The sequence below is a fragment of the Ranitomeya imitator genome, chromosome 3, assembly GCF_032444005.1.
Source record: "Ranitomeya imitator isolate aRanImi1 chromosome 3, aRanImi1.pri, whole genome shotgun sequence".
In the NCBI taxonomy this organism is placed as follows: domain Eukaryota; kingdom Metazoa; phylum Chordata; class Amphibia; order Anura; family Dendrobatidae; genus Ranitomeya; species Ranitomeya imitator.
Window position 1 is genome coordinate 727,762,747 of NC_091284.1, and position 13,014 is coordinate 727,775,760.

Here is a 13,014-nt window from a genome sequence, read left to right on the forward strand (position 1 = left end):
TCAAACAGAAGAAGAAGAACCACAGTACCCCGAAGAATGGACAGTATATATAGATATATATATATATATATATATATATATTGTGGTTCTTGTATAAATTATTGTTATTATATGATGTATGTCCTAATGTAGGCATCCTTTGGTATGATACCACCATTTGCCATCTTAATAAAGGCATTATAATTGATTAAGTGCTGCCGCCTTTATTGTTCGTTCATCGGGGTACTGTGGTTCTTCTATTCTAAATGTATAGACATTAATATGAACTTCTTTGCTTCTGCAAGATTTTGGAATATGTCTGAGAATTTTGACCTCTTAATTCACTTTTCCCTTTTCACATGTAAATCGCCATGGAGTAAATGGCGCTATAATAATAATAATTAAAAAAAAATAATAATAATAAGAAGAAGAAGAAAGAGTATTTCTGAGGTCAGACACTGATGTTGGAGGAGAGGTCCTAGCTGCAATCTCCATCCTAGTTCATCCCAAAGGTGTCTGATGGTGTTGAGGACAAGTCTCAGTGCAGGGCAGTCAAGTTCTTCCATTCCACACTGCCCAACCATACCTGTATGGACCTTGCTTTGTGCACTGGGGCACAATCATCCTGGAACAGAAAAGTGTCTTCCCCAAACTGTTCCTACAAAGTGGAAGCTACAAGTATCCAAAATGTCTTATATGCTGAAGACTTATGATTTACCTTCTATGGAACTAAGGGGCCTGAGGCTGACCCCCTGAAAACACCCCCATCAAACATAACATATGTCACAATGGAGACAGATGGGTAACGTTCTCCTGGCATCCACCTAACTCAGACTTGTCCACTGGACGTTAGATAGAAAAGCGTGATACATCACTCTAACACGTTTCCACTGCTTTAGATTCTAGTGGCATTGGGATTTACCCCACTCTGACACTTGGCATTGTGCTTAGTGATGTAAGGCTTACATGCAGCTGCTCGGCCATGTAAACCCATGTCACGAAGGATCCGGTGCACAGTTTTTGTGCTGATATTAATGTTACAGGAGATTTTTATTTTCATAAACACTTTCACTTTTCAATAATATCACTCACAGTTCAACGGTGAATATTTAGGAAGAAAGAATAGTCCCGAACTGACTTGTGATATCAGTCCCATTACAGGACAGTGCTGCTATCAGTGATCTCTTTACAACAACCCATTCCATCACAAGTATTATTAAGGGCCGGTGGCATGGCTCGGGGCCGGACGTTACACATCTGTGGTAATGGGACGGAATCAAAAACCTGAATTCTATTATTAAGACAAGTGTCCCAATACTTTTGTCCTTCCTTTGAATAACACTGGATCTTCTCTGGTACTTATGAAAAAGTTTTGTGTTGTCATATTTTTTTTTGCAGTCTATTCAGTATTAGTCGTCTATATATATATTGGTATACTTATTTATCTAATTAATCTCTTTACAATTCATAGTAATATGAGCAACCAAATACATACATTTGTACAGATTGTACAGAGACTTGCAATGGATATAGATTGTTCAAAGGCATGAAACAGAGATACATGTTCCTCCATAGATTCTTATCAATGGTCTATATTATGTTTTCTACAGCTGTGCGAAATGACAGGAACAAGAAAAAGAAAGAAATAAAAGAAGAGGTGGTGGTACCAGACAACTACGACATGCCTCCCGAGATGGAAGAACTTATCCAGAAAGTTAGCAAAGCTCATCAGGAAACCTTCCCTTCTCTCTGCCAGCTTGGCAAATACACTACGGTAAGAGATGGAGGAAGATGTGAGATATTGATGCTTCACGGGAATCTATCAAACCATGGGTAGCATGAATCAGTGTCTGTCTAAAGGATTGCAGCCAGGTATATTTTATTCTGGCATTTGAGAGAAAATATACTATAGTGATCCAGCTACAGATCGTAGCCGCCACGACCAGTCTAGTCCAACTCTGTTCCCATCACTGCTGCAGGTATTTGACAGGTCTCTCCCAATAATAATAATAATAATAATCTTTATTTTGCGCTAACATATTCTGCAGCACTTTACAGTTTTGCACACATTATCATCACTGTCCCCGATGGGGCTCACAATCTAAATTCCCTATCAGTATGTCTTTGGAATGTGGGAGGAAACCCACGCAAACACAGGGGTTCTCCCTGTGTTTGCGTGGGTTTCCTCCCACATTCCAAAGACATACAAACTCCTTGCAGATGTTGTCCAAGGTGGGATTAGAACCCAGGACCCCAGCGCTGCAATGCTAACCACTGAGCCACCGTGCTGCCTGTGCTCCCAATGTAGACATGAGGCAGAGACCTGTGAGTCACCTACAGTGATGCTGGGAAGATCTGGCCAGGGGCAGAGCCAGACTACACGGAGACCAGACCAGAGATCAGACCAGGCATTGGATCTCTGTATTTTGGCGGCAGGGGTGACATCATGGCTACAAACAGATCACCGTTAACAGCCACTGACGAACTAACTACACTGGGCCCCTGCCCTCCCTACACTGGGTCCCTGCCCTCCCCACACTGGGTCCCTGCCCTCCCCACACTGGGCCCCTGCCCTCCCCACTCTTGGCCCCTGCTCTCCCCACACTGGGCCACTGCCCACCCACTCTGGGTCCCTGTCCTCCCCACACTGGGCCCATGCCCTATCCACACTGGGCCACTACCCTCCCATTCTGGGTCACTGCCCTCCCCACACTGGGCCACTGCCCTCCCCACACTGCGCCCCTGCCCTCAGCACACTGGGCCCCTGCCCTCCCCACACTGGGCCACTACCCTCCCATTCTGGGTCTCTGCCCTCCCCACACTGGGGCACTGCTTTCCCCACACTGTGCCCCTGCCCTCACCACTCTGGGTCCCTGCCCTCCCCACACTGGGCCCCTCCCCACACTGGGCTATTGCCCTCCCACTCTGGGCCGCTGCCCTCCCCACACTGGGCCACTACCCTCCCATTCTGGGTCACTGCCCTACCCACACTGGGCCACTGCTTTTCCCACACTGCGCCCCTGCCCTGATCACACTGGGCCTCTGCCCTCCCCACACTGGGCCACTACCCTCCCATTCTGGGTCTCTGCCCTCCCCACACTGGGCCACTGCTTTCCCCACACTGTGCCCCTGCCCTCACCACTCTGGGCCCCTGCCCTCCCCACACTGGGCCACTACCCTCCCAGTCTGGGTCACTGCCCTCCCCACACTGGGCCCCTGCCCTCCCCACACCGGGCCCCTGCCCTTCCCACACCGGGCCACTGCCCTCCCACTCTGGGTCCCTGCCCTCCCCACACTGGGCTACTGCCCTCCCACTCTGGGCCCCTGCCCTCCCCACTGGGCCGCTGCCCTCCCCACACTGGGCCCCTGCCCTCCCCACACTGGGCCCCTGCCCTCCCTACACTGGGCCCCTGCCCTCCCCACACTGGGCTACTGCCCTCCCACTCTGGGCCCCTGCCCTCCCCACACTGGGCCCCTGCCCTCCCCACACTGGGCCCCTGCCCTCCCCACACTGGGCCCCTGCCCTCCCCACACTGGGCTACTGCCCTCCCACTCTGGGTCCCTGCCCTCCCCACACTGGGCCCCTGCCCTCCCCACACTGGGCCCCTGCCCTCCCCACACTGGGCCCCTGCCCTCCCCACTCTGGGCCCCTGCCCTCCCCACACTGGGCCCCTGCCCTCCCCACTCTGGGCCCCTGCCCTCCCCACACTGGGCCCCTGCCCTCCCCACACTGGGCCACCTCCTCGCTCAGCTCTGCCCATTTTTCAAAAAGTCTGAACTGCACAAATAGTTTTCAATTTTCCAACAGAATTGGTGTGAAGCTGTTTAATGAGTCGTGGCCCATGTTCTCTTATTTTTTTGGTCTGTTTTGGTAACAGTTTTATATATTTTTGCAGAATTCCAGCGCTGACCAAAGAGTGCAACTAGATCTTGGCCTATGGGATAAATTCAGTGAACTTGCCACCAAATGCATCATCAAGATAGTGGAGTTTGCCAAACGCTTGCCCGGCTTCACCACCTTGACCATCGCCGACCAAATAACCTTGTTGAAAGCCGCTTGCCTTGACATCCTGGTGAGTAATGCTCTTGAACATGACATACTTATTACTGCTGCCATTCTGCAAAAATAGTTTGAAGTTTCCATTCCTGTAGTGACAGCTTATCACACAATATATCACTTCCTGCCCAAAGCATTCACACCACTGAGGCTCACCACAGAGCAGCAAGTGATTGGCATGGCACAGATACAGACGCCGTCTCAGGACTGGTCTCAGTCACCGTTTATTAGACTTTTGGTATTTGCTACGAGTATAATTGCTGAATCGGCATGAGAAAGACTTACAAGTGCATAGAATCTACAAATCCATGACTCGTGTCCATGCAAAAAGAAATAATGTTTCTCATCTAGTTTATTGTTGGATTGTACATAGAACAGCAAACATGTCTTAGTCTACGTTCACATTGGCGTTCCGCCAATGTGCGTCGCTGTTGCGCTGGTGACGCAGCGGCGACGCACCGCTATGTTTAACATAGGGGACGCGTGCGTTTTTTGGGTGGCGTTTTTCGACACTTGCGTCGTTTTCGACGCTAGCGTCGGACGCAAGAAAATGCAACAAGTTGCATTTTCTGTGCGTCCGATTTTGGTCAAAAAACGACGCACGCGTCGCAAAACGCGCGCGTTTTTGCGTGCGTTTGCGCGCGTTTTTGCGTGCGTCGCGCGTTGCGTCGCCGACGCAGGGCGGCGCAACGCTAGTGTGAACGTAGCCTTACGTGACATAACTGAAATTCTGGGAATTTCCTCACTTCTTAAACTAAAAAGCCTCTTTGCCTTCAAAAACTAATTCTATAGATCTGACCCCCGACATGTCACTATTCAAGACCTTCTCTTACTTATATAACTGCCCCACTCCTATGATACAAGCATGTTCCATAATACATAGCAAAAAAAATATTTTTTTTTCCTCATTTCTTCCAGATGCTGCGAATTTGCACACGTTACACTCCCGAACAAGACACCATGACTTTTTCCGATGGTTTGACCTTGAACCGGACTCAGATGCACAATGCCGGTTTTGGTCCTCTCACAGACTTGCTTTTTGCCTTTGCCGGACAGTTGCTCCCGTTGGAAATGGATGACACAGAAATAGGACTCTTGAGCGCCATCTGCCTCATCTGTGGAGGTATTACAAACATTGAGGGGTTTTTTTTTGGTCTCATTTATAAGATAGTTGCCTGGAGACTTTTTAGCTCACTTCCTTTAGTCGCATTATGACTATCAAAGCCTGGAGTGGTTAAAAAAGTGATAAAAAAAAGTAACAAATGCCCAGCAAGTCATTTTCACATTAATTCTTTTTTGGCGTTTTCTTAGCTCTTTTTCAGGTGGGTTCCAATAATCCGCCTGAAAAAGATGTCATGTGCAGATACTATTTGACACTTTCTTTTTCCTTGTGCCACCTTCTGGTTGACTTACTTGACACTAATATTTTGCTCCAACAGCAGTGGAGCAGTTTTGTGCACTTAAGACTTCTATAGGCCACTTTATTTTTTTCTAGAAATCTGGTAAACAACATTTGCACCAGTTTTTCGCCAATGGTTTAGAGAACCCCATACACATTAGATAAAAGTCAGCAAAACCCACAGATTTCTGTGGAATTGCCTCATTATTATTATGCTTTGCTTATCCAGCGCTATCATGTTCCACAGTCCTATAGATACATTATCATCACTGTCCCCATTGGGGCTCGCAATCTAAATTCCTTATCAGTATGCCTTTGGAATGTAGGAGGAAACCCACGCAAACATGGGGAGAACATATCAACTCCTTGCAGATGTTGTCCTTGGTGGGATTTGAACCCAGGACCCCAGCGCTGCAAGGCTGCTGTGCTAACCACTCAGTCAAGTTCCTGTGAATGGTGGAATTAGTAGGGCGCATCTGCTGATTGATCAGCTATCTGGTGTGTATAGCTAGATCTACATGATGAAAAGCCGCCTCTCTAACAGAATGTGACTCTCCCATAGCATAGTAGATGCCCTGTGGTTTTGGGTATTCACATGCTTATTAGGCTATATAGCATATTAATGTATCCACTTACCATGCGAAATGCCCAGTAAATATGCTAATCATGCTCCATGTATTCCCACGGAACTAAGAAGGAAAAGAAACTGATAGGGAAGAAACTGATAGGGCCACTTTGTGTAATGTTATTCCAATGCCATGGTATTAAGTCTTGCATATGCATTGCTCACCATAGATCGGATGGATTTGGAAGAGCCAGAAAAGGTAGAAAAGCTCCAGGAGCCATTACTGGAAGCCCTTAAATTTTACGCTCGAAGACGAAGACCCAACAAGCCATACATGTTTCCTCGCATGCTTATGAAGATCACAGATTTGAGAGGAATCAGCACCAAAGGTAATAAAATAATTCTCTGATATTACCATGTACTATGCATAACCATTTCTAATTCCCCAGGTGACACAGCGAGACGCCATATCGTTATTGGATATGATTCTCTTATTATAACAGTTGCAGAAATGATCTCTCCTAACATGTCTGTTTTAGTAAAAATAAAGATTCCCCATGATATAACTCTTCTAGCGCCTCATTTCTTTAAACTCCTCTTTGTACCATTCCCCTATTATTCCTCATAGAAATATGTGCATAAATCCACATCTGTTTGTTAGGAGTAAGGGAGGGTGTACCTACACATTCAGACACTGTCCAGTCAGCGCATGCCTGTGTCAGGTTATGCTTGGACACGGGACACTCCCCTTTGTCCTTTTGGTTGTGATAACACCCAGTTGTCAATTTATTCCTAAATTTCAACAGGAGTGGCAAAATGTAGAGTGTTTTAAAAAAAAATAGAGAATAAGGCTATGTTCTCACGTTGCGGAAAATCTTTGCAACTAAATCCACGAGTAAAACCAAAGAAATGAGCTGGAGTATAAGTTGGTATAAATGCAATATATAAAAGCATGTTCACATTGTGGCCATTTAACAGACGAAAACCTAAGATAGAAACAAAATGAACATCTACCCTGCAGTAAGTAAGTAAATAGTAATAGTACATGGAAATAACATAGGGCACTTAATAAATACTGTTTTTGACCAAAATAGCGTAAAGGCCATTCCACCCTGACAAGGTGTGCTTCAATCGGGATGGTCCTATCCTCTAATATTAAAACCTCACCTAGTGACAGACGACCTCAATGTAGATGGGGACAGGGCAGGACCGAGGTCTGGCTGGTCAGCCCCTGGCCATGGGAAGCTACATAAATGAAATACCTAGGTGAAAAAGGGAACCAGGTCCCTGTTTGTGTAAAGGACAAAAAAACTACAGCAAAACTAACAAAATGAGCCGGAGCATAAGTTGGTATACGGGCACTGTGTAGAAGCACATTCACACTGTGGCCATTTCACAGACAAATCCAAAGATAGATAGAAAATGAGCTTATACTGGGCAGTAAGTAATTAGTAATACTACATGTAAAAAATGTAAAGGCCATCCCACCGCAACAAGGTGTTCCCAATCGGAATGGTCCTATCCTCTAGTATTAAAAATCTGCAAGTAACACAAGCAGATTTTGATACGGATTTGGCTGCTGATTTTGCCCTGCTCCATTTACTAAGAATTGAAGAGGATGAGAATCTTATTGAGCTGTAGAAGTATACGGCACTCCTTGGTTCTAGGATAAAATGCTCGAGTGAGGTTCCAATCCATATACTGTACTAGCAAGTGAAAGACTCGGCACTCAAAATTGCAGTGAGTGAGACAATTTTTCTTTTTAATAGCAATCCAAATAATTTTCGTTTCGTTCCTAATAATTGGGCCTTCATCAGAACTGATATATTCATTGAGTACAGCGCTGAAGGAGATGCGACCTCCGCAATGAAACTCTGAATGATGATGCGCATGCTGCAGATTGGAAATCTGCACCATGCTCTCACTTTCATACAGATTTTTTTTTTCCCATATCATGCGACTAGTGTTTTGAAAAAAAACATTTACCGTATTTTCCGGCGTATAAGACGACTGGGTGTATAAGACGACCCCCAACTTGTCCAGTTAAAATATAAAATCTTCTCAAAAGTCAGGGGGTTGTCTTATATGCCGGGTGTCGTCTTATAGGGTGGGTGCGGAGCAATCTGCGGTCGAAGTATATGGTGGGGGGGAGTGGTCCCGATGACGAGGTGAGGGAGCTCCTCGCCAGGAAGGTGTAAGTGAAGCAAACTGTCAGCGTCTGGGATGCCAGGGGTATGCAAAAAAGAGAGAGAGAGTGGTGCTGTGCCTAGAAAAACACTCCTCTTTCACTAATCTGGCTCGCCCTTGTATCCTATTATCTCCTTCTCTGCCTCTGCTTCACTTACACCTTCCCAGTGAGGTGCCCCCTCACCTCGTCATTGGGGTCGCTCCCCCCACAATATGCGGCGACCGCAGATTACTCTGCACCTGCCCTATGAGACGACACCTGGCGTATAAGACGATACCCGACTTTTGAGAAGATTTTCAAGGGTTAAAAAGTAGTCTTATACGCCAGAAAATACAGTACTCGTATTGTACCATAAATTGCTGTGGATATGCAATGAGGAATCCGCACCAGAGATCCGTGACAAATCCGAAACATGTGAACTTGGCCCAAGTATATTTACTAAAGCATAATTGCGAGGAGAGCTTCTAAGTTTTCAAATGTAAAAGTGACTAGTACAATTAGCGCTACCCATTCCTTAGCTAACATAAATATTTCATTCTGCTTACTACAGGTGCAGAGCGGGCAATCACGTTGAAAATGGAGATCCCAGGACCTATGCCTCCACTGATCCGTGAGATGCTGGAAAATCCAGAGGCCTTTGAGGATGGCGCCAAAACCCCTAAGCCCAGTGAACCTCCTTCCAGTGAAAGCAGCGAAGGCAGCCCTACAGAGGAAGATAGCAGTGGTTCCAAGACTCCTTAGCCATCCAAGCACATAAGGGGAAGAATGTTCTTTCTCTTGGACTCCTCCAAAGAGCCGAGATGGCTTCACCCCCTGATATATGAGGCATTCTGGGGTCAGCCATAAGCAGGGCTATAAGCCTTGTGTTGTGCTCAATTCTGCTCTTATTTACTGATGCAAAAAAGCCTTACTCTCTGAGAGGACTGGAATGGGACTTCATAAACAGCAATACAACACCCAGGGGGCAACTTCATAGAAATAATTTAAATATGGGCACTGCAATGTAACCCCCATAATAAGCAATATGTGCAGGAGCTTTTGATGCCCCAACATGAACTGGATTATGTTAAGGAGCCCTCTCCACTCAGTATTTTGCCAAAGATTTTAATGACCAATTATCCTCCGCTAAAGGGACTATGAGACAGGACGCGCAGCTGAAGAGCTCAGCGGTGTCAGCACAATACCTTTCCTTGAAGTGTCAGAAGCACATTGGTCTGCGTTTGTACATATGCATATACATATATATACAAGCACACATATTCACATAATATGTATGTGCGTCATTAAATATATTTGCTATTGCGATGTTTTTATGCTTTTATTTTTTTCATCGGCTGAACGAGGTCATACGACTACAAATAAAGCCTGTTATACTTTACAGTGACATCGCTGGTGTGGACTGACGTGTAACTTTCATTTCAATGTATGTGGGATCTATCGGGTGTCACTATAGTGGACGCAGGGTTTGCATTTGCACATGGGCCCTGGAGCCCAGAGGGGCCCAAAAGGTCCTTATGGCTGATATAAAAAGACCAGTTTTACTAAAGAATAATTGTGGGCCATGCTGGAGATTTAGCTTACACCACTGGCATTCATGTTCATGCCATAAATGAAATGACACATCTTAAGGGTGCGTTAGGTTCTCTCATCCGAAAGAATCTGGTGGATTATGGTAATGACACTCGGATCAAACTCTGGTCCGAGTGTCAGCTTAGTGTGATCAGATTCTCTCAGATGAGAGAATCGGAGTACACTGTGAGGAGAAGATGGAGAGCAAAATTTCTCCATCTTCTCCATTGTGTGAGTCAGCGGAATCAGACTGCACTCAGATGTCAAAAGACTGACCGTCACTTCCAAACAGAAAACCGGTGTGCACAGGTGCATACCAAGAATAGCCATCTCCATAGATAACCAACAAATAAAGTAGCACTCTGTAAGTGCTATAGCGTGAAAACATGAAATATAGCAAATTGGAATTGCATTACTCTAAATAAATACTTAGCGCAATTGCTAAGTATCTACATTTTACGAGTCCATGTTTTCCACGAACCCATAGACATAAATGGTTGACTTTCATCCAACTTCAAAGTGGAATCGCAGCATGCTTCAATTTTTTTCACTGCCAGATTCGGTCAGTGAAAAAAAAAATAGTCATCAGCACAGCCCTATTGAATAATAATGGTTCCAGTGCTATCAGATAAAAAATTGGAGAGCGCTTGTTTGATGTATACGTCGATGTGAGCGAGCCCTTATGCAGAGAAGTTCACATAATGGTGGCGATGCATCCTGTCGTATCTAGGGTATACGCGCGTGCAGCATATTTGTTGCATTAAGCTTCGTTCCTACGATGAGTTTTTGGGGAGTTTTTGACGCTGCAGAATTTCAGCATCTATTATTTAAATTATGTGATGCTTTTATTTTATTGTACCTTTGTGTGAAGTTTTCAACATGCATTTTTATAGATTTTTTGATGCTGCGGTTTTTGTTTCTTGTTGGTGCGTCATGCTTTAAATGAGAGATGGGGAATCTCTTTTACTGCTAAAGGCCACTTGGATATTTAAACCCATCTTCGGGGCCCGTACTCGCTGCTCTCTAACTCCATCCACATAATACATCCTGACTCTGACACTGGTGTCAGAACGTAATCTTTCACGGCATGCGCCTCAGCACCCAGTAGTGAACACTGCGTGTGTGTGCTTGTACAGCAAGAAGAAATTAATGGGCTGATGGCCATCAAAATACAGCTACCAGCCCAAGTACTGTGGTCCCAAGAAATCTACCGTGGGCCGGATAAAGGCCATCAAGAGCCGTAAACGGCCTGCGGGCCTGAGGTTACCCGACCCTTTTTTATATGAAGCTTCTGTGTTTTTGATACTTCCTGGCATTTGGCATTAACAAAACTTTATTGACATAGGTGTGGATGAGTTTCTGCCTCAGAAACTCGATTTGTGTGTACATATGTGTCTACACACGTGGTTTTTACCTGTGGAATTTTTGCACCTAATGCAAGTTTAGGAGGAGAATCCACATGGAAAATTCAGCGCATTGGCAAGAGAAATTGACATGATGCGGATTTGAAACACGTACCACAGGTCAGGTTATGCAGTAAAAAGAAGAACAGTGGGCATGAGAATTCTAAAAATCCCATCCACTTTGCTGGAACTTTAAGATGCTGCATTTTTGACTCAACAAAAGTATGCAGCATCAAACCCACATCAAAATCTCATCGCGGGAATGGAAGTTTCTGCAACTTCCTTACTTATCTGACTGGGGCTTGCAAAAAATTCACAAACACACTTTTGTAGGAGCCCCATACAGATGAGACAGACGTTTTCGGTGGAAGTACCACGGCACAGGCATAGTTTTAAGTTAATTTTTGGATTCATCCACAAGCCACATCCTCTCGCAAGTTTCCATACTGCATGTTTCCAACATTGAACTTAAAGGGAACCTGTCACCTGAATTTGGCAGGACCAGTTTTGGGTCATATGGGCGGAGTTTTCAGGTGTTTGATTCACCCTTTCCTTACCCGCTGGCTGCATGCTGGTCGAAATATTGGATTGAAGTTCATTCTCTGTCCTCCGTAGTACACGCCTGCGCAAAGCAAGATTACCTTGCACAGGCGTGTACTACGGAGGACAGAGAATGAACTTCAATCCAATATTGCAGCCAGCATGCAGCCAGCGGGTAAGGAAAGGGTGAATCAAACACCTGAAAACTCCGCCCATATGATCCAAAACTGGTCCCGCCAAATTCAGGTGACAGGTTCCCTTTAAGGGCTCAAACTCATCAGCGTAAAAAAAAAAATCGCTTCATGTCATGTCATGTGAGTACAATGTGATTTTTGAAGGCTAACATGCAACATTTTAAAAGATTTTTAGCCTTTTAACTCTAAAAAAAAAAAAAAGCAAGAAAGAGACATAAATATTATATTTTTGAATTTGCAAAAAATGTTTAAAAATTGTGCAACATTTTGATCAATTTGACACACAAAAAAACTCTAAGGTAAAAAGACAATTTTCCATAGGCTTGAATCACGTACTGTTTCTGATGTTGTTTTTGGAGCCAATACGAGGGAGGAGCCCAGCAGAAAGGTAAAGTAGAGAGGGCAGGTCACAGCACAATCCGGCATCTTGCAGATGGCGGCGGTCTGTGCGCAGTAGTCGTGATGTTATCTCTGCGGCCAGTTAGCTACTACTAAAGCTGAAGTGGAGCGGTATCCCTGGACCTGGGGTGGTGAGTATAGCTCTATTTGTTATTTTCATTGTCTGGAAGCCTATGGATAAATAAAAATAATTCCCGGTTGTCCCCTTTAACTGTCCTCTTAGGTAAACGAGTAGTTGTACTGATGGATTCCATTATGGATCCCTCCAACATAACATGTTGTTTTGTAGCATGATCTAAGTGGGTCACTGCTGGTAAATGACAGAAAGGTTATAAATAATTGGCTTTCAGTCATTTAGGACCAGCACTGCAGCCGTGCTTTTCAGGAAGTGAAAGTCTGTGGCATTGGCATTCATAATACCCTTTAAAGCAAATTACCCTAATAATTTCCATTATGATTCAATGTGCCGCACAAAGCTTGTGTTCAGTGTGTTAATCACCTAACTACTGAATCAAGCACTACATAAATCACTATAATACAGCCATACTACTACAGGAACTACATGCAATTAGGCCTCATTAAGTCCATTTTTCATCAGTGTGCTGGATCCAGTTTTCATCCATTTTGGTCCTTGTGTGCGTTTTTACCATCAGTTGGACATCATTATTTCTCATAGGAAAAAAAAAATGTTCCTAGCTTTTCCTATCTACTAGGGCAAGTG

The 13,014-nt window shown here is 44.9% G+C and overlaps 1 protein-coding gene across 5 annotated transcripts in view; it reads left to right on the forward strand.

The window, feature by feature from the left end:
- RARG (retinoic acid receptor gamma) overlaps positions 1–9,574 on the forward strand; it is a 235,150-nt gene extending 225,576 nt beyond the window's left edge. For all 5 annotated transcript variants that reach the window (XM_069758771.1, XM_069758769.1, XM_069758774.1 and 2 more), the window contains 5 exons: positions 1,590–1,753; positions 3,876–4,052; positions 4,955–5,159; positions 6,231–6,389; positions 8,739–9,574. In XM_069758771.1, coding sequence (XP_069614872.1) covers positions 1,590–1,753; positions 3,876–4,052; positions 4,955–5,159; positions 6,231–6,389; positions 8,739–8,929 — 896 coding nt within the window. In that variant the 3' untranslated portion in view covers positions 8,930–9,574. The remainder of the gene's footprint in view (positions 1–1,589; positions 1,754–3,875; positions 4,053–4,954; positions 5,160–6,230; positions 6,390–8,738) is intronic.
- The last annotated feature ends 3,440 nt before the right edge of the window (positions 9,575–13,014 follow it).